The sequence below is a fragment of the Eleutherodactylus coqui genome, chromosome 11, assembly GCF_035609145.1.
Source record: "Eleutherodactylus coqui strain aEleCoq1 chromosome 11, aEleCoq1.hap1, whole genome shotgun sequence".
In the NCBI taxonomy this organism is placed as follows: Eukaryota; Metazoa; Chordata; class Amphibia; order Anura; family Eleutherodactylidae; genus Eleutherodactylus; species Eleutherodactylus coqui.
Genome location: NC_089847.1, coordinates 115,947,117 through 115,968,823, shown reverse-complemented (window position 1 = coordinate 115,968,823; position 21,707 = coordinate 115,947,117). Strand labels below are relative to the sequence as shown.

Here is a 21,707-nt window from a genome sequence, read left to right as displayed (position 1 = left end):
CGGGGGCGTTACACAATCCAAAAGGCATAACTAGGTATTCAAAATGCCCGAGGGGCGTATTGAAGGCGGTTTTCCACTCATCCCCCTCCCGAATGCGGATGAGGTTGTATGCTCCCCTGAGATCAAGTTTAGAAAACCATCGGGCACCAGCGACCTGGTTGAGGAGGTCAGGAATGAGTGGAAGAGCATACTGGTTTCGGACTGTGATTTTATTTAGCTCTCTATAGTCAATACAGGGCCGGAGACCCCCATCCTTCTTCTCAACGAAGAAAAACCCGGCACCCACCGGGGATTCTGAGGGCCGGATGTGCCCCTTGGCCAGGCTGTCCTGGATGTAGTCCCTCATGGATTCTCTCTCTGGAACCGTAACGTTATAAATGCGGCCCTTGGGAAGTTTGGCCCCAGGAATCAAGTCTATTTTACAGTCCCATTCCCTATGAGGGGGCAGAGCTTCAGATAATTGTTTGGAGAACACGTCAGAAAACTCGGAGAGGTATTCTGGTAGGGGGCTCCCCTCGCAGGTGGAGATTCCCACCTTCACCGCACAAAGGTGATTGGCACAGCGGGGACCCCACTTTACCAGTTCCAACGTGTCCCAATTTACTACCGGGTTGTGCTCCCGGAGCCAGGGGAGGCCTAGGACGACGTCCACAGACAAATCTCTCATCACTAGAAAGGTGCAGGTTTCCACGTGTAAGGCTCCTATAGTAAACCTTACTTCAGGGGTCACCAGATTAACCACCCCTGCTTGCAAAGGAGTGGAGTCCACTCCTGAAACCAGAATCGGAGTTTCTAAACGTAACAAAACCCCGGACAGTTGAGCAACGAAATTAAAGTTAACGAAATTAGCCGCAGCCCCCGAATCAACAAAGGCTTGCCCAGTACGGTGGAAAGCATGAAATTCTAGGGTGCAAGGCACTAACATTTTGGACAACACAGGGAGTACCTGGGCTCCTAGACAGTCCCCCCGACAACTGCCTAGGAGCGGGAGTTCTTCCTGCCGTGGCTTCTTAGCGCAGGTAGCAATGCGGTGACCCGGCTCCCCACAGTAGAAGCAGAGGTTCTTCTTCAGGCGGTGTTCCCGTCGTTGCTTGGGGTTCACGGCTCCCAGCTCTATGGCCTCGGTGGTGGGAGGGTAAAAGGTCGGGTCAGTCGAAGAAGTAGACGTGGGGAGTGGGGTGGTCCGAGCGGCGTGTCTGGCCCTCAAACGTCGGTCGGCTCGAATAGCCAGCGACATGGCTTGCTCCAGGGTTCTAGGCTCTGGGTGGGCCACAAGTAGGTCCTTGAGACCCTCAGACAGACCGGTCAAAAATAAGTCTTTTAGGGCGGCATCGTTCCACCGGGATTCCGTACAATGTTGACGGAATTGGGAACAGTAGTCCTCCGCCATCTTACAACCCTGGCGCAGGGCCAGAAGTTTGGAGACTGCGTAGCCCGCCCGGTCGGGTTCGTCATAAATTTGACCCAGGGCGGAAAAAAAGGCGTCAAGGGATAGTCGGGCTGGAGAGCCAGCTGGTAGCGAGAAAGCCCAATTTTGGGGCTCTCCCCTCAGGCGGGTAATTACGATTCCCACTTTCTGGTATTCAGTACCAGAGGAGTGGGGGCGGAGATCAAAGTAGAGCTTGCAGCTCTCTCTAAATGCAAAAAACTGATCTCTCTCTCCGGAGAAGCAATCCGGAAGCGTGGCTCGAGGTTCTGACATCGTTCCTGGAGCGGACGAGGGCTGCATGGGACCTGCAGCTGCCACTTGTTCCCGTGGCTGCAAGCGGGCTGTTAGGTCCTGGGCAAGGGTCGTAAGGACCTGGACCTGGTTCGCTACAGCCGCCACGGCCTCCATCGAGGGGCTCAAAGTTGCCGGGCGGATGCAAGGGTCTGACCTTAGTTCGGCCAGTGTTACTGTCAGGACAGTGTCCGGGATATGGGGTTCCCTGAGATATCCCGCAACCCCTGTCCCTGCCTACTTGCCCCCCTGGGCTAACCCCCAGGGCGACAACTGGGCGACGGTCCCTACCCTCACTAGGGAAGCGGGACACGGGAGACAAACAGACACTGAGACAAGCAACGGTAGAATGGTCAGACAATCCGGGTAGGCAACAAGAGGGTACGCAGTACGGAGGGGTCAGGCAAAAACGTAGTCAAGTCCAAAAGCAGGTGTCAGAAAAGCCGAGGTCACAAGAGCAGTCAGGATAAACGCGGGTGCAGCTGGAGAACCAAACTAACACTGGCAAGGCCTGAGAGGAAAACACACCTATTTAAATGCTGTCAGCGCTCCCGCCCCAGAAGCTGATTGGGGCGGGGAGCCTGACAGCAGCAGGGCTAATCAGGGCGGTGCTGGGGGCACGCCCCCAGTCTCACTGCACAGACAGTTACTAGGGAAGCCAGCCTGGTAGTCAAGCGACTAGAAGCACCAGCTGCCTCCCTAGCAACCCGGCGGCGACCAGTATTACAGCGGCCCGGGGAGATCACAAGAACCGGGGTACCTCTGCGCCGCGCTCCTGTACCCCGGGTGGCCGGACCGGTGGTGCGGGCACGGAGGCCCCGAGAGTTGCCGGTTCTGACAGGTACGTCCTAGACTTCTAATACCCTGCCAGGTTAGATTCCGGAACTTCTCCCGCCTAGGGCAGGCATTTATTGATTCCGGAGCAGCCGCTAACCTGGTAAGCATGCGTCTTGTTGAGCCCCTGAGGGCGGAATTTTTGGCGCTGAAGACGCCAATTCGTTTTGCTAGCATTGATGCTACTCCTCTGGCTTCGGGCTTGGTACGATGGAGGACCCCAGTGTTACAACTCACTGTGGGGGGTCGCCATTCGGAAGGTCTATCATTCCTGGTGATGGAGAAAATGTCGGTAGACATGGTACTAGGGATGCCGTGGCTGGCGTTGCATAACCCCCAATTCGATTGGGCCACTGGGGAGCTAACCCAGTGGGGCCCGTTCTGCCATAGCCATCCTCCCTGCTCAGTCGAGACCGCACTCAGTCCCCGAGGTCCCACCTACCTTCACACCCCGTCCGCCTGCCCTGCTGCTGATGTCGCCACCGATGCCCTGCAGGGGGGACGGAAGAAAGGGGTGGGGTCTCGTATGCAGTTGCGTTGTGAGGAGAGTCTGTCGGTGGTTGAGCCGTACAGGGCGGGACAGAAGGGGTACCGGTCCTCTGGAAATCGCAAAAGGAGGGGTCGCAGGGGGTTCCATAAGTCTGTGTCGAAACCTGTTGTCCCTTCGGTGATGCCCACCTCCGGTCCCCCGCCGCCCACCCCGGTCCGTGATGAAGTTGAATACGAGGCCCAGGAGATCCTGGATTCTCGCCGGGCTACAGGAACCTTACAATATTTGGGGGCCCGGAAGAGTTTTTTGGAGTATGATAGCTCAGATGACAGTGATTTTAAAGTTGGAGATGCCTCAGATTTTGAAGGCAGCGTCATTGGTAGCGAGGATGGGTCAAAAGACAGTGGTGAATGGTTGGACATTGACTCGGAAGACGACCTGAAACATGACGATATGTCAACGGCTGGCCCTGAAGGAAATGGGGCAGCCACAGACTACCGAAGTCATGGACCTGAGGATCAGCCCATGGTGACCGCCCAGGTGGGTCACATTCTCGGGTTGGTACAGCGTTTTCGCAGCCGCCTCCTGGATAAGCCTGGTCGAGTTTCCGGGGGCCCGGAGGTCCCCCGTCAGAGGGGGGGTAATGTTACCATACAGCGCGGCACGGGATCCCGCAGTCGGCGCGCGTCGCTCCGGCGTCGGCTCCAGCAGCCTGGAGCCCTGTGTCGAGGTTATCCCAGCAGCTTGGGACGGCCGGTGGGCGGCGGCATGGGCGTGTCCACCCGTAGGGTGCCGCCCGCACTCCTCCGTTCGTCTTATACAGCAGTGGGTGGAGTTGCCTCCTTCCACTCTCCGCCCGGGGGCGGAACCTTGTGGTTAAGAGACTGGCAGTGATGTGAGCTCACTGCCAGTTATTGGTTCTGCTTTCAGCTAGTCAGTCTGTCTGCAGTTTACCTCAGCCAGTCACTAGTTGTCTGTCAGCCCTGCTATCCTTTCTCAGCCTGTTTCTGTTGGTCCTGTTAGCCCCTAGTCTGGTCTGTCCCAGTCAGCACTAGTTGCTATTCGGGTCCTGTCTATCTGCCTGTGAGCTCCATCTCCAGCCCTGCTTGTACTTGTAAGTTTTGTTGGTTTGTTACACCTGCCTCTTCTGTCGGCACTCTGTCCCCTGTTAGTAGTTCCAGCTAGGCAGTCGCCAGGTCCCTAGCCAGTGCAGGGACTGCCGCCCAGTTGTCCGCCTGGGGTTAGCCAGGGCCGAGGCAAGTAGGCAGGGACAGTGGGGTGCAGGAGATCAGGGCACCCCAACTGGCGCTCGGGGGGCAGAGTGCCGTAACACTGTATTAACAGGCAGTTGCTCACTTATGAACAACTGCCTGTTTACCATGAATGGAGATGGGTGGGCCGGAACGATCCCCGGCCCGTTCCGCCTGCATTTAGTCAGCGATACTTGTTCCTGTGTAAAAGCACAGGAACGATCATCTCTGGGATGACCTGCTGGGCATATGCGCCCGACAGGTTGTCCTGTGTAAGAGGGCCCTTAGGGTGACTTTGCACTGGACAACTATCGTCTACATAGTCAGTCGCTCAAAACGCTCGTTACGAAATGACTGTTGTATGTGAGCTTTTGCGCAGAGCGATTGTTGTTCACTTTTTCAATTTTACGGTCTCTGAAAGACAAGGATTGCCTGTTTACATCAGACGATTACTGATCAACTAGCGACTACTTTTTTAGGCGAGCGGAAATAAAGCAACTGCAGTAGCAACTAGTGAGCGGATTCTCGCTCCTCACCCGTTGGTGGGTGTGTTTACGCGGAACCACCGCAGCTTACATTCGCTCTATCAAGAGACTATTCAGGATGGTCGTTGTCCCGTGTAACGCCACCCTATGGCAACAACAGTAGTAACAACCTAGACTAGAGGCAGGAAGAACAGTAATCTGGCAAGGAGGAAGTTCGAGGGCCAGAATTCGGAAGTCTAGAGTTGGGAGGCTAGTAAGAGGTAAGCAACTTGTCCAATAGGTTCAGCAAAGGAGCTATCTAGGGTCACCAATAGCTCGGTAGGAAAAGCTTCTTCCTGAGACACCGGTGCCTCCGGTTCAAATCCTGCTTTGTCTGACTGGTTGGTTTTTAATAATTCTGCCTTATTTTATAATTGTTTGTAATAATATTACAGGAGACAGGAAGGGCACTCATTTTACAACAGGAGACCTCAAGTCGATGGGCCACCACTTCTGCGACACACTGCTGGATTACTGCGATCCCGACAACAGTAAGGTAGGATCACAGGAAAATACAACATAGTTACAGATTACCTGAAGATCTATTAACCCCTTACTGCTGAAGACGGTCTGTGCCTTAGAGAGGTATTCCTGGGAAAATACTATTGATGACGTCTCCTTAAGCCTCATGTCCATGGGCATGCACGGATTCTGCATGGAATCTGCCCATACCCACTGCCGGCGACCCTGCATACCTGTCCATGTCTTGAAGTTCTGTACTGCGGATGTGTGCGGAAGTGTCGTCCGGTGTGCCGGCGCACATACTCGGTACAAAATTTTTTTTCTCCTGCTCTTCCCGCGGAATCCGCGGCCCGTCCACAATGTCAATGGAAGCCGTCCATGCGGGAACCGCAGTTAAATGGGGCATGCTATGAATTTTCATCCACAAGCGGAAACGGCAATTGGTTTCCGGCCCACCGGTGACGTCTGTATACTGGCTTTGGCTTCGCCAGTATTAGGCCATGTGACCTGTATACAGGTCGTCACTGAGGCCAGAAGACCTGATGAGATAACGAGTCACATTACTTCATACTGGAGAACAGAATGGGTACATTTACAGCTCTGATGACCACTGGACATTTAAGGTTTAGGTTGGGTTGGAGAAGGGGTTACATTTGAAAAAAAAATATTTTGGAAAACCCCTTTAGAAACCAGTCTTGCGCCAATACATTGTTGTTGATGAGTTATGTCCTGGGAATATCTACTCTCCTCTAGTTCGAGGTCTGCTTGTCCGAGGTCCATACTCTTGTTCAGGAGGAGATTAAAGAGAAATTGAAACGTCTTGGAAGAGATCTTGATTCAAATGTGAATTTGAGCGACATCTCATTATCAGACATTGAGTCAAGGTGAGTACACACACCCTTCTAGATTGCAAGCTCTCAAGACTAGATCAGCTTTTCTGTAATATTCACCAACATGTGGCTCTCCAGCTGTGGTGAAACTACAACTTCCATCATACCCTGTAAGCCTGTGGCTGTAAAGACCTGCCGGGAGCTGCGTCTCCACCACAGCCGAAAAGGCGCAGGTTGGAGAATGTAGCTTCAATGCAAGTCAAGAATTTATGAGTGATCTGATCACAAATAGATATTGTGGGGGGCAGGAAGGTGATTCAAACTTAAAATTTGGAGAACTGGTTTTTTTTATCCTAAAACATTCATAGTGTAACTTGGGATATACACCGACATGCCAAAAGTCATGGGATAGCAGTGTGTAAACTGATTATGAAGTTGATAGCTTACAAACTCCCACACCTGTTTAGTTTGTGAGGTTTAACCCTGTGTGTGAGGTTGAACATGTGGTCATGGCAATGTGACATGAATTATTGGGGTTAGAACGAGGATGATAGTGGGTGCCAGTCTTATGGGACATTACATTTCTGTAGTTGTGCGAGACTTTAGCATTCATCGATACACAGTGTCACGTGTGTACCGGGAATACGTCATAGAAGGCATTACCACCCACCGTGGACAGTGCAATGGCCGCCCATGGGTGCTTAATGATCGCGACTGGTAGAGTCTGGCTAGTATTGTCCATGCGAACAGAGAAGTGACTCCGGCAGAAATCACAACTACATTCAATGCAAGACACGTATCCCGCTGGTCAGTGCAACGTTCTTTACCTTTCATGGGATATGGTAGCAGAAGACCAACCAGAATATGTCTGTTAGCCCCACAGCACTGGACGCAGCGCCTCACCTGGACTCGATTGGTTGTAACTGGACCCTAGAGGACTGGTAATATGTGGCATAGTCCAAATAGTCAGAATACCAATTGTTTTGGGGGGGTTTGTGTGTGGCGCAGACCCGTAAAGCCATGGAACTCAGTTGTCAATAAGGCACTGTGTAGGCTGGTGGTGGCTCCATACTGGTGTTGGGTGTTCTCATGACATGGGTTGGGTCCACTGGTCCACCTAAACACATCACCGACAGGTGCTTGCTACATTTCATTGCCTGGTGAATATTTGCAGCCCTTCATGAACGCCCAAAGTGATGGAATACTAAAGCAGGATAGTGCACTGTGCCATCGGATTCCAGTTGTCTAAAATTGGTTCAAGGAACGTTCTCCAGACATGAGCCCGATCAAGCATTTATGGGTTGTGGTGGAGACGTCCATTCGCACCTGAGATCCTGCACCTACAAATACCATGTAGCGGTAGGCGGCTATCCAGACGGCATAGCTGAATATCCCTGCAGACATCCTTCTTGTGGAATTGATGCAAGGTCGAGTTGCTGCACTTTTCCAGGGTAGAGGGAGTCCTACGTGATATTACTCTGTCCCATGATTTTTGGCATGTCAGTGTAGGTGTTCATTTAATTAGTTGCTTCATTGTACTGTGTAGATGTAGATTACTAAATAGGAATATGTTACTTAGAATGTCTGAATCAGTCTCTTCAATAGTGCTGACTTGTCCAAAAAGGAGTCTATAATGATATTAATTTCTCTCTGCCAACCTACAGCACCAGTGGATCTAATAGTTCTGAATCAGATGGACTTCCTGCACATTTACTGCATATGGCCAGTAAGGTGAGCACTATGTTTTAGGATGAACTGCAACTCCGTTAAAGCGTATTCACATCTTTTGGTCATATTGTGGCTTCTTGTGAATACACCCTTAAGCCCCATTTACACGCAAAGATGAATGCTCAAAATTCGTCTGAACCTGACCGTTTTCAGCGATCATTTTGCATTAGTGACTAATGAGCTAATCAGCCCATAAACAGCTAACAAGCTTCATTTGCATGTATTTCGAGAACAGCAGGTGGTCTGTTCTCTAACTACATCTGTTTTGTTCTGCCGCGGGCTGTCAGCTGCATACAATGCTATTAGCGCTGCCCGCTGAGAACACAGCATGCGATCCCTCTTATCAGGGACTAGGATTTTATGCTGACTTGAAGTCAGCGATGAACGAAGAGAGCGAGGTAAGTGCACGATGGGCGTGCATTTACACGCAACGGCTATCGCTCAAAAGCCGTCGTTTGGACGAATTTTGAGCGATAATCGTTGCGTGTAAATGGGGCTTTACTGCCCAGCAAATGAAAAGTAATAAAAGGTCTGGCTGCCAGATGTTTTTCCTGCAATGTGAGTGCACCATAGGAATATCCATATGATGCAAATTAGTTCTCCTCCAGAAGGAAGACAATTGTCTCCAGTGCCACCTATCCTATATCTGAGGGTGCATTCACATGAATATATATCGGCTTGGTTTTCACGCCGAGCCGATATACTTCGTTCTCATGTGTAGGGGGCGGGAGGATGGAAGAGCCAGGAGCAGGAACTGAGCTCCCGCCCCCTCTCTGCCTCCTCTCCGCCCCTCTGCACTATTTGCAATGGGGAGAGGCGGGACGGGGGTGGGGCTAATTCTCAGAACCTAGCCCCGCCTCCTTTCATTGCAAATAGTGCAGAGGGGTGGAGAGGAGGCAGAGAGGGGGCGGGAGCTCAGTTCCTGCTCCTGGCTCTTCCATCCTCCCCCCCTGCAGATGAGGACGACGTATATCGGCTCGGCGTGAAAACCGAGCCGATATACGTTCGTGTGAATGCACGCTTACTGTGCAACCAATTAGGCTAATTCCACATGGGTGATTGCGATTTTGCCGCATGAAAATCGCATCTTAACTCCCTGCGATTTGTGAACGTCAGCGATGCTTTTTTTGGAGGATAATCTCGCATTGTTGCCACTTGCGATAAAAGTGCGTGATTGTTTTTATCATAGAAGTCAATGGGACCTTGTAATGTTAAAATCGCATTGCAATGCATGTTTGCAGTGTTGCGATGCGATTAAAAAGAAGCCTCCATAGGAATACATGGGAGATTTTAAAAATCGCACATCGCAGAAAAATAGAGCAAGCCACGATTTTTTTACCCTCTTCAACATCGCATCAGTGAAAACATCGCAGATGGGAATGAAACCATTGTAAATCATTGGTTTCATAATCTGCTGTTTTACTGACCATCGAAGCACGCGAAAATTGCGTGATTTTCTCGCCCGTGTGGAGCCAGCCTTAGCATGAATTTGCATGAGACAGATTTGTTGCAAACATTTGCATGCACATGCTGCGGAGAGGAGATCGGAGACCATATGTTGGAGGGTCTGAAGGGAGGAGGTAAAGGGGAGCAGTCTTTGGGAGAGAGGTGGCCATGGGAAGCAGTCTGGTGCATTTGCAGAGATTCTCCTGGCAGCGGCACCAGATCCAACTATATTCATGTCCTCTGGATGCAGATATTGTTAAGAAAAACTATACTCGCCTAATGTGTGTCGCCACCACACTGGTGTCCGTTTATTTCTGGGTTCAGCACGTGACCGCTGCAGCTAGTCATTGGTCTCAGTACCTATTGAGGACATGGATTGGCCGCAGCAGTCATGTGCTTCGACAGGCATGTGACTGCTGAACCTAGAAGTGAGCCGAGAAACTTGGCGCTAGGTGGGTACAAGTGTTTTTTTATTTTGCCACAAAAAAAGGTTCAGGGGTGTAGTGACTGTGGTAGGGGGTCCATTTTCATATCCATGTACTGGGGTCATTCAGGTAGTGAAACTGCGTTGCCAGCGGGGTCTCTGAAAGGAGCGTTGAAGTTCTTTCATTTAAGAGTGCCAGAGTCTTTCTTATAAAGCATTTAATAAGTTGTTTTGGTGACAACTTGGGCCTCATGTCCACGGGGAAAATTAGGCCCGCCGCGGATTCTTAATGTAGAATCCGTGGCGGGTCCCTCCTGCCCCGCGGACATGAGGCCTAAAAATCAGAATAAACTCACCTCTCCTGTGGATCTTCCTTCCTTCGTGGCCGGATCTTCTTTCTTCGGCCCAGTGGGTGTGCTCGGCATGCCGGCGGCGCGCCTCACGCATGCGCCAGGTACATCCGCCAGGCCGAAGAAAGAAGATCCGGCCGCGAAGAAGGGAAGAACTGCATCGCCCGGAGCAGGTGAGTTTAATTCTAGTACGGGTCTCCCGCGGATCCGGACGGCTTCCATAGGCTTCAATAGAAGCTTGCAGGAGCCGTCCCCGCAGGAGACCCTCACGAAAATGGAGCATGTCAATTTTTTTCCCCGCATGCGGATCCACGCCTGACAGGAAAAATGACATCCGTAGGTATTTAACTACCTGCGGGTGTCCAGTGCATCCCTATGGGGCGCGGATCCGCGTGCGGGAGAAACGCTGCGGATTTTAAGCCCATGGACATGAGGCCTTAGTTTCATGTCTTAAGACTTTCCTATAGCTTCAGTATATATATATATATAGTCATCAGTATATGACAGCCTATGCCTACAGTCCACATTGACTAAATATTGGCTGCCCTGAATGGCATTTGTATTCTGCTGACAGCTAATGCAAGCTGGAAATGAAAAATATAGGAGGGTCCTGCGGAGAGATAATCCTGGTGATTTATTCAAATAAGGGAGATGGAACAATACCTCTGCAGCTCCACCTATTGGAAGGCAGCATTCCTGCAAGTCAATGTTAGACTCTTTATACAAGCCCTGTAACAATGACTGGGAATTGAAAGCCAAGCCAGAATACCATGCACAGACAGCTGTTTCGGGGTGTTTACCCCTCACCAATGTGCAGTAAGTTTCTGGCTTGGCTAGTGAGAAGCCTGTGACGTGAGTCAGGAACGCTATCTTTTCTCACTTTATTATCACTTTGTGAGTGTTGACCTATATCATCCATTTACTTACAAAGGTTTTGCATTCATTGAAAGTAACCTGCTTAAATTCCTCCTTTTCAGTTTTGCCAGAAGAAAAAACGATTGCGGTCTCGTAAGGAAAGGAACCACATGTATCAGAAACGCAGTTCCAAACACAAGCCAAAGTCACGTGACAATACGGTAAAAATCTTTTTTCTCTCGTTTTTTCATCTTTCCGTCGATGGGATTATTTGAGGGTCTGTTTATTGCAGGATAACCTGTACTTTCTATTTATCCCATTTTGGAGTACCTATGACTTTTTGATTCCTTTTTATACATTTTTTTTTCTTGGAGACTGAGTGCCCCCCCAAAAAAAGTGCAGTTCTGGTGTTGTGTATTTTTCTCACAACATTCACCTTGTGGAATAAATAATGCGTTATTTAACTAGATCAGGCGTGGCCATACCAAAAATGTTTTGATTCTTCTTTTATAAATACAGGAAAGTGATTTTTGTTACTTTTAATATCCTTTCTTTTTTTTATAATAATATAAAAAACTTTTTTTTCACAATTTTTTTTTTAGTCCCTATAGGGGGCTTGAACTTGCTATTGTTTGATCGCTTACCACATACTGCAATACTTTAGTATTGCAATATAAGGTATTTCTTCAGGTATTTTATTAAGACAAGCCACAGGCCCGTTTTAATAGGCCAAAATACATGACAGCCCTGAAGGCCATCAGAAGACTCTGGGTTGCCCTAACAACTGAACGTCATTGCGAGGGGGGCTGTTCAGGACAACTGAACACTGATCGGGGCATTTAAATGCCATTGACAGGGGTATTTAAAGGGTTGAGAGCCCCGATCGACATGAATGTTGATCGTGGCTGTCAACTGTCAGATTGCTTATATTGGCCGTGTATGGAGTGGGCGCCGTGCCCAATCCTGCTCCATACAAACCCCGCGCACCCAGGACATACCTAGGGTTTAAGGAAGCCATCAATTTATCTCTTGCTTATATAGCTCCAACATATATATCGGTCTCACTTACGGTCCTGTCCTCAGTGGGGCTCATAATCTAAATACCTTGACCTCAAAATCAACACTAAATGACATAATTATTGCACGTGGGTCACTCCGAATCTAATGCCTCCTATCACATTGTGTTGGCACACGACGTCAGAAGTGGGCGTTGGCAGTTTGGCAATAGAGTTTGAACCTACTTGCTCATATGTTGTACATTTTGACAGATGGCAGCAGAGGGTCAGTCTGGCAAATTGCATCTGACATGAAAGTGCGTATAAAACAAAGATGTGTCCTTGAATTCCTCCACCCATTGACGCTTTCTGAACTTTTATAGAGCACAAGCAGTGGACGTTAGCGCTGGGAGGCGGTGGGTAATGCATTTCAAAAGTAGCGACAGTGACGTGAAGGAGAAGCCACGTTAAGGATGGCCATGCCCACCATGAAATAAAGGGCGTCTCGATCAGCTCATGTGTGCACTACGGCAGTGTAAGGAGCTGAATATCAGTGATGGCTTCACTGATTTGGAAATGATGGTCCACCGATTCTTGCGGATGAGCTGATTGAGATGCTCTGCATTTCGTAGTCAGACGCATTTGGTCAAACTGCCCCTCTGCTGCACAGCAACAACATTTATCACATAGCAGAGGGAAGTTGAAACTCTAGTGCCATACCGCCACCATCCGCTTCTGACGCCATGTGCCAACATAATAAGAGAGAAGGCAGTAGTTTCTCAGGTGACTTACATATCTGGCGTCCCGTTCTTTTTGCCATGTTTTAAGAACCCCTTGTCTCTTTCCATTCTCATAGGACATCACCGAGCCATCTAGCCAAACGGCCAAATCCACACCCTCAAAAACTTCTGGCAAAGTGGATGTAGAGAAAAGAAAACACAAGGTGAGTAATCAGGCAGCTCGTAGATGTCTATCATGTACTTTGGTCCTCTCCCCATATTGCCTACAAGGAGCACCTCTACATGCTGGCCTTCTTTGTCATCACTTTAGGTAGGGATCCACCATATTTCGCCTTTCATGCTAAAGGGATTCCAGCTTCTGAAAATACTCCAGGCTTATCCAGGTTTAGAAAAGTCTTCTTTCTCCAGAAACGGCACCACTCTTGTCAATGGGCTGTACCTGGTATTGCAGCTCAGCCCTATTCACATAAATGGTGCAGAGATGTAATGCCAAAACAGACAAGAGAAGAGTTCTACCGTTCCTTGAGACATTGCAGACTTCTTTTGTCTAATCCTGCAGAACTTCTTAGACTTAACCAATGAGATGAAGGTCATTCCGGCACAATATAGGGTCTGGTGTTGGACTGACCCCCATCGGTGACCTACCGCATGTTGACTATTGGGATCAGAGCAACAGCTGTTCCCCAGGAAGGGGCTGGGGTCTGCACTGGTTACATGGTGTACAGGATGTATTTTCTCCTAGGTATATTTCATTAATATGTCATTACATTATTTTATATAAATATTAAGGACTATGGACACCTTTGGAGGAGGAGGGGGGGGGGGCACTTTTTTTTTAATTTAAATGCATGTCATTTGGGTTGGCAGTCATTTTTATAATGGGGTTGGATTAGGAATATTTCACTGTTTGTCTTCTGCAGCTTCTGCATATCACTCTATAGAGACACTGCAGTCTGAGGGTGACTTTACATGGGAAAACTGTCAACCGCATGAGCAGCCTAGAGTTGTCTCAAGACTTATCACTCCTGTACTTTCATACTGGAGCGCTATTCGTTCAGTGATTGGAGGCGGAGCATCCGGAGATCTCTTCCGGCCACCTCCATTCACTGTAAACAGGCTGTCCTTCAAAGATGAACGGCTGCCTGTTTCCCCCGAGGGAGAACTTGCTCTCTAGTTGCTCTATTTCAGTGGGCTGAAATGAAGTGATTACTGAATGAGTTCTCGCTCGGTTTGAGCGTTTTGTTTTTTTTTGTTTTTTTTTAAGGCCAATAGTTGTCCTGTGTAAAGCTATTTGAAAGGTCCTTCTACCTGGAGCAATTAATCGTTGGAGCGAGTGAACAATGACCAAGTTGTTTGCTTTTAAACAATTTCGGTTTACACATGCAGATAATTTTCATTTTTTTGGTCCTTTTTTTTCCATCACAGCTCATTCTGTCCATCGTTGGTCTGTCGGGGGAGTCTGGAAATCCCTAAGAATAGTATCTCTCAATAGACAACATGCTGTTATCTCCACGGGAGTCGGTAGATAACATGGTAATTTGCCAGCAACCGTGAGCAGAACAATACATGATTAATCACACGCTGGACTCTGCAAACAGCTCCTGATGGCCCTTTTACATTCAAATGAAGATGATAAAGTGTTAATGGCCATTAACACTTTATGCAAATAGATTGCAAAATCTTTCAGTCATTTGAAAGATTATCTTTGCATGTAAATGGGCCTTAAGTCTCAGCAGGAGATCAGTCAGTGAGGCTGAACTGGTGGCTCGGTTTTCAGTCCTTATCTCTTCTCTCCTACACTTTTTAGCAGCTAATTTGAGATAAACTTTCCTCTGGTCAAAAACAGATAGTAAGAAGGGGCAGGAGAAGAAAGAGCAGAGGAAAACTAAGCTGTCAGTCCAGCCTCACTGACGGATCTCCTACTGAGACTTAGGTTCCTTTTACACAGGGCAACTATCGGGTGTATGAGTGCCCGACAACTGTCCCAACAATTATCACTCCTGCACTTTCGTAAGGACCAATAGCCATTCTGTAAATGGAGGTGGAGTGCGCTGAAGATCGCTTCCACTCACCTCCATTCACAGTGAAGCAGCAGTGAAAAGCCGCTCATTAGTCGCTTTGTTTCAGTGAGCTGAAACAAAGTGACTAGCGACTTCTCCCACAGTACCCTCTCCGGTCCCGTTTTCACACGGGATGACAATTGGTCAAAATCGCTTGTTTGAGTAATTGTTCGGCCTATCGCCCGTGTAAGACTACCCTTAGACTGCAGTGTCTATATACAGTGATATGTAGAAGCTGCAGAAGACAAACGATGCAAGATGCTTAATCAAACCCTATGGAAAAAAAGGATTGTCAGTCCAAAACCCATGCCCCCAAAGGTGTCGCTGGCCTTTAAGCTTACCTTATAATATTTCCTTTTTGTAGACAAAGTCCCATGAAAGCCCCTTATTCCAACCTGATGTGGTGCAGACACCTACACTGCAAGTGGCAGGTAAGAGAAAACAGAAAGTGACTCCTCAAGAAAGCATCTTCAAATAACACGTTCACTTGTACCTTTCCTAGAAAAGCCCATCTTGACCTACGCCCGCAAGCCAGAGTCCGTCTCTGTGAAGCCCCTGCTGATCAACAGACTCCCAACCTCCTTCGTTGGTGAGTCAGCTGCCCATAAGTACCAGGTACCTGCGAGGTCTCGTAGGGTCGCCAAAATATAGGTAATAACGGAATACAAAAATGCCAAAATTCTTGTCCTTCAGGAGACTTCTCTTCGTTTGAGCATGTCTGTCCTCGTCATGCCACCTTGAAGTCCCGCGAACCTGCTGGTGGAAATCGTCTTCCTCTCATTATCACGGTCATCCAGCGAGGTAGCTTATCCCAAGACTCCTCTCCTATCAAACAGCACCCTCCGCCTTTCCACGCCATGCTCGATTACAACAATGTCCGAAGCAACGTATCTGATCATGTTCTGAAACGAGGTACGCACAACTACTGGTCAAGAAAGTCTCGCAGTTAGGCTGGTGGCACACGACTGTATTTGAATTGCGGAATCCGCGATCATTATCCATCCGCGGCATTCCTCATTCATTACAAAAATAGAACATTCGCATGAAATTAAATCGCACCATGTTCTATTTTTGTCCGAATTCAGTGTGAACGGCTTCCATTGAAGTTAATGGAAGCTGTGCGACCCGCGGCCCATCCGCAATTGACATTGTGGATAGGTTGCGGGTGCCCATATCATCACCTAGCAACGGCGCGGGAAAAACAAGAGTTTTGAGAAAAAAAAACTGTACTGTGCATGTCCGACGGCGGCTTGCTGCAGCCATTCACAATACAGATTTAAACAGGTATGCACAGTCCCCGGCCAGGCACAGGGCTGGATTCCACTGTGGGCTCTCGCATGCGAATCTGACCCTTTCGTGTGCCGCCGGCCTTAGGAATATAGGCCTAAAGGGGTAGGACAGGATTAAAAGAACATGGCTGCTTCATTCCAGGAACAGCGCCACATCTGTCAATGGGTTGTGTCTGGTAATGCAACTCAGCTTCACAGAATCCACAGAACAATCATTCTGGGATAGCTGACGGAGACATACGAATCATTCCTTACTGGCCAACTATGCATTTAGAATCTCTAATGTATGCTGCAGATAGAGCCCTATGCCCCACTATTCAAAATGTGTGGATTGTTCTGTTACATTGTATAGACTGCTACCAAAAGTAATTGGACACCAGAGCAAGAATCTAAATCAGGGGCGTAACTATAGAGGGTGCAGGGAATGCGGTTGCACCCGGGCCCAGGAGCCTTGGAGGGCCCATAAGGCCTCTCTTCTCCATATAGGGAGCCCAGAACTATGAATAAAGCATTATAGTTGCGGGCCCCGTTACAGGTTTTGCATTGGGGCCCAAGAGCTTCAAGTTATGCCTCTGTGCAGCATGGTTTAGGTATGGGTACGGGTACAGATACAGATAGAGGGGGAGCCCCAGCTCACGTTTTGCATCAGGGCCCCTGAGCCTTTAGTTACGCCCCTGATCTAAATTAGTATTTATTTACATATGTTTAATACTTGGGGCTCATTTACACGGGCATAATTGTGCAGCATAGTACGTGCGGAGCATACAGTCAATAGAACCCAGAGATTTCAGTTGGTTCGTTCACATCTGCAATTTTTCGGTTGCTTGAAAAAAATGCAGCACGTCCTATTTTAATGCGTATTACACATCATTCATAGAAGGGAATGGGCTAGAGCAAATACACAGTGAATACACAGAAAACCTGTGTATTCACTGCGCATTTGCGCATCAAAACATGAGCCGATGCATTTTTAAAAAAAAGAATTTGTCAGACATTTGCAGGATGAATGGAGGGAACTACCAGTTGAAGTGTATCGGACGTTAGTAGAAAGTATGCCAAGCAGAGCATCCACTGTCATTAGGGCCGAAGGAACCCCACTAAGTATTAGTAAATGGAAATAATTAGTACTTTTGATTCTTGCCCAGGCATCCAGTTACTTTTGGTAGAACAGTGTATACAGTAAGTGGCTGCGATGAGAATGTCACAGCAGCCATTAACCCTTGTCGCTTTTTGTCTTGATCTTGTTCACATACCGCTGATATGGTCAATATTTCATCTACAGCATTAGTTAAAGAAGATGTCCCGAGGCAGCAAGTGGGTCTATACACTTCTGTATGGCCATAATAATGCACTTTGTAATGTACATTGTGCATTAATTATGAGCCATACAGAAGTTATAAAAAGTTTTATACTTACCTGCTCCGTTGCTGGCGTCCTCGTCTCCATGGTGCCGACTAATTTTCGCCCTCCGATGGCCAAATTAGCCGCGCTTGCGCAGTCCGGGTCTTCTCCTCTTCTCTATGGGGCTCCGTGTAGCTCCGCCCCGTCACGTGCCGATTCCAGCCAATCAGGAGGCTGGAATCGGCAGTGGACCGCACAGAAGAGCTGCGGTCCACGGATGCAGAGGATCCCGGCGGCCATCTTCAGCAGGTGAGTATGAAGACGCCGGACCGCCGGGATTCAGGTAAGCGCTGTGCTGTTTGTTTTTTTAACCCCTGCATCGGGGTTGTCTCGCGCCGAACGGGGGGGGGGGTTTAAAAAAAAAAAAACCCGTTTCGGCGCGGGACATCTCCTTTAAGGCATGGACTTCATGATTTGTGGTCATGATAAAATCAGGTGGTGCCGTAATCTTTGCACAACTTCTGGGAAGGGAAAGGAGGAGGAAGTGGGCATGTGCAAGAATTTGCAAAACGTTCCAAAATTAGCTTTTTACACAACTGTTCTCGTAAATTGCGACAAGCCATGATACTTTTGGCACGGTTTGTGACCATTTCTTTTATCATGACTGTTGGTCAGGGCCGTGAAGCCTTGGCCTTTGTCAGACGTACATAACATAGCAGCAGTAAGGTTTGGGCTAGATTTGGTTGCTCATCAGGTCTGACATGTTGCAATGATTGCGATGCTACATTGCCTTCCATAGTGTATGTTGGGGCTTACAGAGTAACTGCACTTTTTTAGTTGCCCTGTCTCCCAGAAAAAACGCAATAAAAAGCAATCAAAAAGTCGTATGTATTCCAAATTGGTACTATCAGAAACTACAGGACATCATGCAGAACCGGTGGAGACAAGCGCAGATACAGCACTGGAGCCGTGGGGGCCACTGGGGAGTACAATAAAAAAAAAAAACCTATAGAAGTTTGGTATGGTAGTAATCGCACTGACCCATAGAATAACGTTATCATGTTGCTTCTGTTGCCGTTTGTGCGCTGTAGAAACAAGACACACTGAAAGATAGCAAAATGTCGTTTTGTTTTTTTTTTCATTTTACTCTACTTAGAATTTTTTGAAAGTTTTTCAGTACATTATATGGGATATTAAATAGCACCATTGAAAAATACAACTCGTCCCGCAAAAAACAAGCCCTCATACAGTTATGTTGATGGATAAATAAAGGAGTTACGATTTTTTTGAAGGGGGGAGGAAAAAACGCAAAATGGAAAAAGAAAAAGGGGCCGCGTCATTAAGGGGTTAAAGGGGTTGTCCCGCGAAAGCAAGTGGGGTTCAGCACTTCTGTATGGCCATATTAATGCACTTTGTAATGTACATCGTGCATTAATTATGAGCCATACAGAGGTTATTCACTTACCTGTTCCGTTGCTAGCGTCCTCGTCTCCATGGTGCCGTCTAATTTCAGCGTCTAATCGCCCGATTAGACGCGCTTGCGCAGTCCGGTCTTCTCCCTTCTGAATGGGGCCGCTCGTGCCGGAGAGCTGCTCCTCGTAGCTCCGCCCTGTCACGTGTGCCGATTCCAGCCAATCAGGAGGCTGGAATCGGCAATGGAACGCACAGAGCCCACGGTGCACCATGGGAGAAGACCTGCGGTCCACCGTGGGTGAAGATCCCGGCGGCCATCTTCGCAAGGTAAGTAAGAAGTCACCGGAGCGCGGGGATTCGGGTAAGTACTATCCGTTTTTTTTTTTTAAACCCCTGCATCGGGTTTGTCTCGCGCCAAACGGGCGCCGAAAAAAAAAACAAAAAACGTTTCGGCGCGGGACAACCCCTTTAAACGCAACTTGCAAATGACCACAAGTCTCCGTGTAGCCCTTGGATAGACCATAGAACACTTAGTAATCCTGTTAACGCTCTAATTTAAATCTATTCTTCTCTCATTCAGAAAAAGCCTTTACCTCTCGGCCTCTCGTACCGGCTGCGGGAACAAAGCCATATAGGTAAGACGCCTTCAGGGCATATCCTGGTTGGGCACCCATTTAAAAAGATTACCGTCAGAATGGCTTACAAGTAATTATTAGACGTGACTTCTACTAAACTTACTAGTGGATGTTATTTGAAAGTCTATCCTACCCGGAATCTTTCTTTAAAGGACCTCTCCAATGTGTTTTTTTTTTCACTCATTGCCTTCTTAACTTCTTGGAGTCCGTCTCCTCAGGTGGGTCATATCATCTCATTTTGATCACCTGAGAATTACTTGGCTTTATGTTTTCTCAAATGAGTCAGTTTCTCAGTCAGCATAATTCCTGTGTGATGGACCCTACCACACAAGCTCTTCATAGGGAGGACAGACATTCCTGTTAGTTACTAGAGGCTACTGTGACACAGTTATAGTGAAGAAGATCACAGCACATCCTCCAAACTGTATGTTTATTCCTCTGTGATGAACTTTACTACTCTTCATAGGGAAACACAGACACTCCTGTTAGTTACTGCTGATAATTAGAGGCTCCTGTCACACAGTTATAATGAAGGAGATCACAGCTTATCCTCCTAACTGTATATTTATGGTGCATAGTTTATTATTTAAATAATTACAGATGGTAATAGCAGTGTCCTCCCAGCAGGAAGAGATGGTACTAGCTCTAGCTGCTCATTTGATGCTGTGCTGGTGCATCATGGGAGTGTTAGCAAAGCATGTATCACACAAGGGACTACACTGCATGGCAGTGACTACAACATACATAATAGGCGTCCAGAGTGTGACAAGCAATCAGGTGAGGGGGGCAGGGATAGAAAAATGTTTTTGCCAGAGTGGCCCTTTAACTGTAGAGTTTGCTCCACCTTCAAGGGATGGTTATCATTACTGAATATGCATTTCCTATGTAAATGTTACATTTTTAGCTTTGCATCAACTGTGCACAGACAGAAGCATGCAGAAACATCTACAAATGATCTGCAGCTGAGCCTCAGCCCTATGGTCCGAAGGAACAGCCGGGCCCCTAAGGGATCACTGATAGCTCTGGTGACTACAGGTAAATGTCCACTCTTGTAATGACTCCGTTATATCTGTTGTGGATCTTTCAAAATCTCAAAAACTAATAATGCCATATGGTGCCTATGTGAAATGTAGTATTCTCCACCAGAAGTAATGCTTGTAGGCTCCTTCACTGTATACCGGCAGTGGTATTCTCTGTATGAAATCAGGGCACATGGGGGTTAAGTATAGCAGGCTGTGGCCGTCATAGTGGGGATCCATGCCGATTTTACAGCAGGTTTTTGTTCAAAGGGAACAAAAACCTCCTCTAAAATCCACCACAGACATACACTATCCTAGCAAAAGTAATTGGAGCAAGAATCAATAGACATCGGATACTCTCTGTGGCATACTTTCTACTTATGTCTGATACACTTCAGCTGGTATTTCCCTCCATTCATCCTGCAAACATCTGGCCAGTTCTCTCAAAGAACATAAATGCTGTTCATATTTCCTGACCCAAATTCCAGTTCATGCCAAAATGGTCAGTAGGGTTCAGGTTGGGACTCTGTCCAGCCAACCTGAACATCTTTGGAATGAACTAGGATTTAGATATCCCCAAACCAATGTAAAATAACGTTGGATGTGTGACAAGGCGCGTCGTCTGATTGGAAGTATGGCCGACCATTCCCAGAATATTACCACATTGTCAACAGCACCTTATTGTTTAGAATGTCAGGATACACCTCCGTGTTCATGGTTCTCGCCACTACAACCAATGGCATGTCAGGTACACCATCCCCAGACCATAACAGAACCTCCGCTGTACTCAACTGTTGGCACAACACACTCAGGTAAAAAGTGTTCTCTAAGCATCCTCCACACCCAGGTACGTCCGTCTGATGTGAAGATGGAGTGGTGTGATTTGTAACTCCATAGTACGTTCTTCCATCGCTCCACTGTCCGATGACGCTCCTTACACCATTGTAGATAAACTGATTAATTGCGCCTCTTGATGGGCCGCTTGGGTGCAGCGGCATAACCCATATTTCCAATACTGATAGGGGTATCCAAATACTTTTGGTAGAATAGTGTATGTTTGTGTAAATCAGAAGAATGCTCTTGAACCTGAAAACGTCTATTTTTTAGTACCTGTTACCCGAATGGCCTGGTTTCAACTTAGAGGCGGGCTACCGTGTCATTCCAAAAATGTACGTTCTGTAACCTAGATGTCCGCCTCTTCATGCCGCTGATATCAGTGCATGGTGCGGTGAAACCCCACGCTGCCCTCTGATCCGGTCCTAAACACACATGCGCATTGAGTCGGGGCGTCTACATCTCAAG

The 21,707-nt window shown here is 48.0% G+C and overlaps 1 protein-coding gene across 4 annotated transcripts in view; it reads left to right on the top strand.

The window, feature by feature from the left end:
* The window catches only part of AGBL2 (AGBL carboxypeptidase 2), a 52,725-nt gene that overhangs the window by 30,045 nt on the left and 973 nt on the right, over positions 1-21,707 (top strand). For 2 of the 4 annotated variants that reach the window (XM_066583299.1, XM_066583298.1), the window contains 10 exons: positions 5,214-5,314; positions 6,034-6,164; positions 7,775-7,841; positions 11,036-11,134; positions 12,765-12,851; positions 15,073-15,139; positions 15,211-15,297; positions 15,402-15,620; positions 19,332-19,386; positions 20,291-20,421. In XM_066583299.1, the coding sequence (XP_066439396.1) occupies positions 5,214-5,314; positions 6,034-6,164; positions 7,775-7,841; positions 11,036-11,134; positions 12,765-12,851; positions 15,073-15,139; positions 15,211-15,297; positions 15,402-15,620; positions 19,332-19,386; positions 20,291-20,421 (1,044 nt within the window). Of the gene's footprint in view, positions 1-5,213; positions 5,315-6,033; positions 6,165-7,774; positions 7,842-11,035; positions 11,135-12,764; positions 12,852-15,072; positions 15,140-15,210; positions 15,324-15,401; positions 15,621-19,331; positions 19,387-20,290; positions 20,422-21,707 lie in introns of those variants that run through there. The other 2 variants (XM_066583300.1, XM_066583301.1) reach the window with 2 other exon arrangements.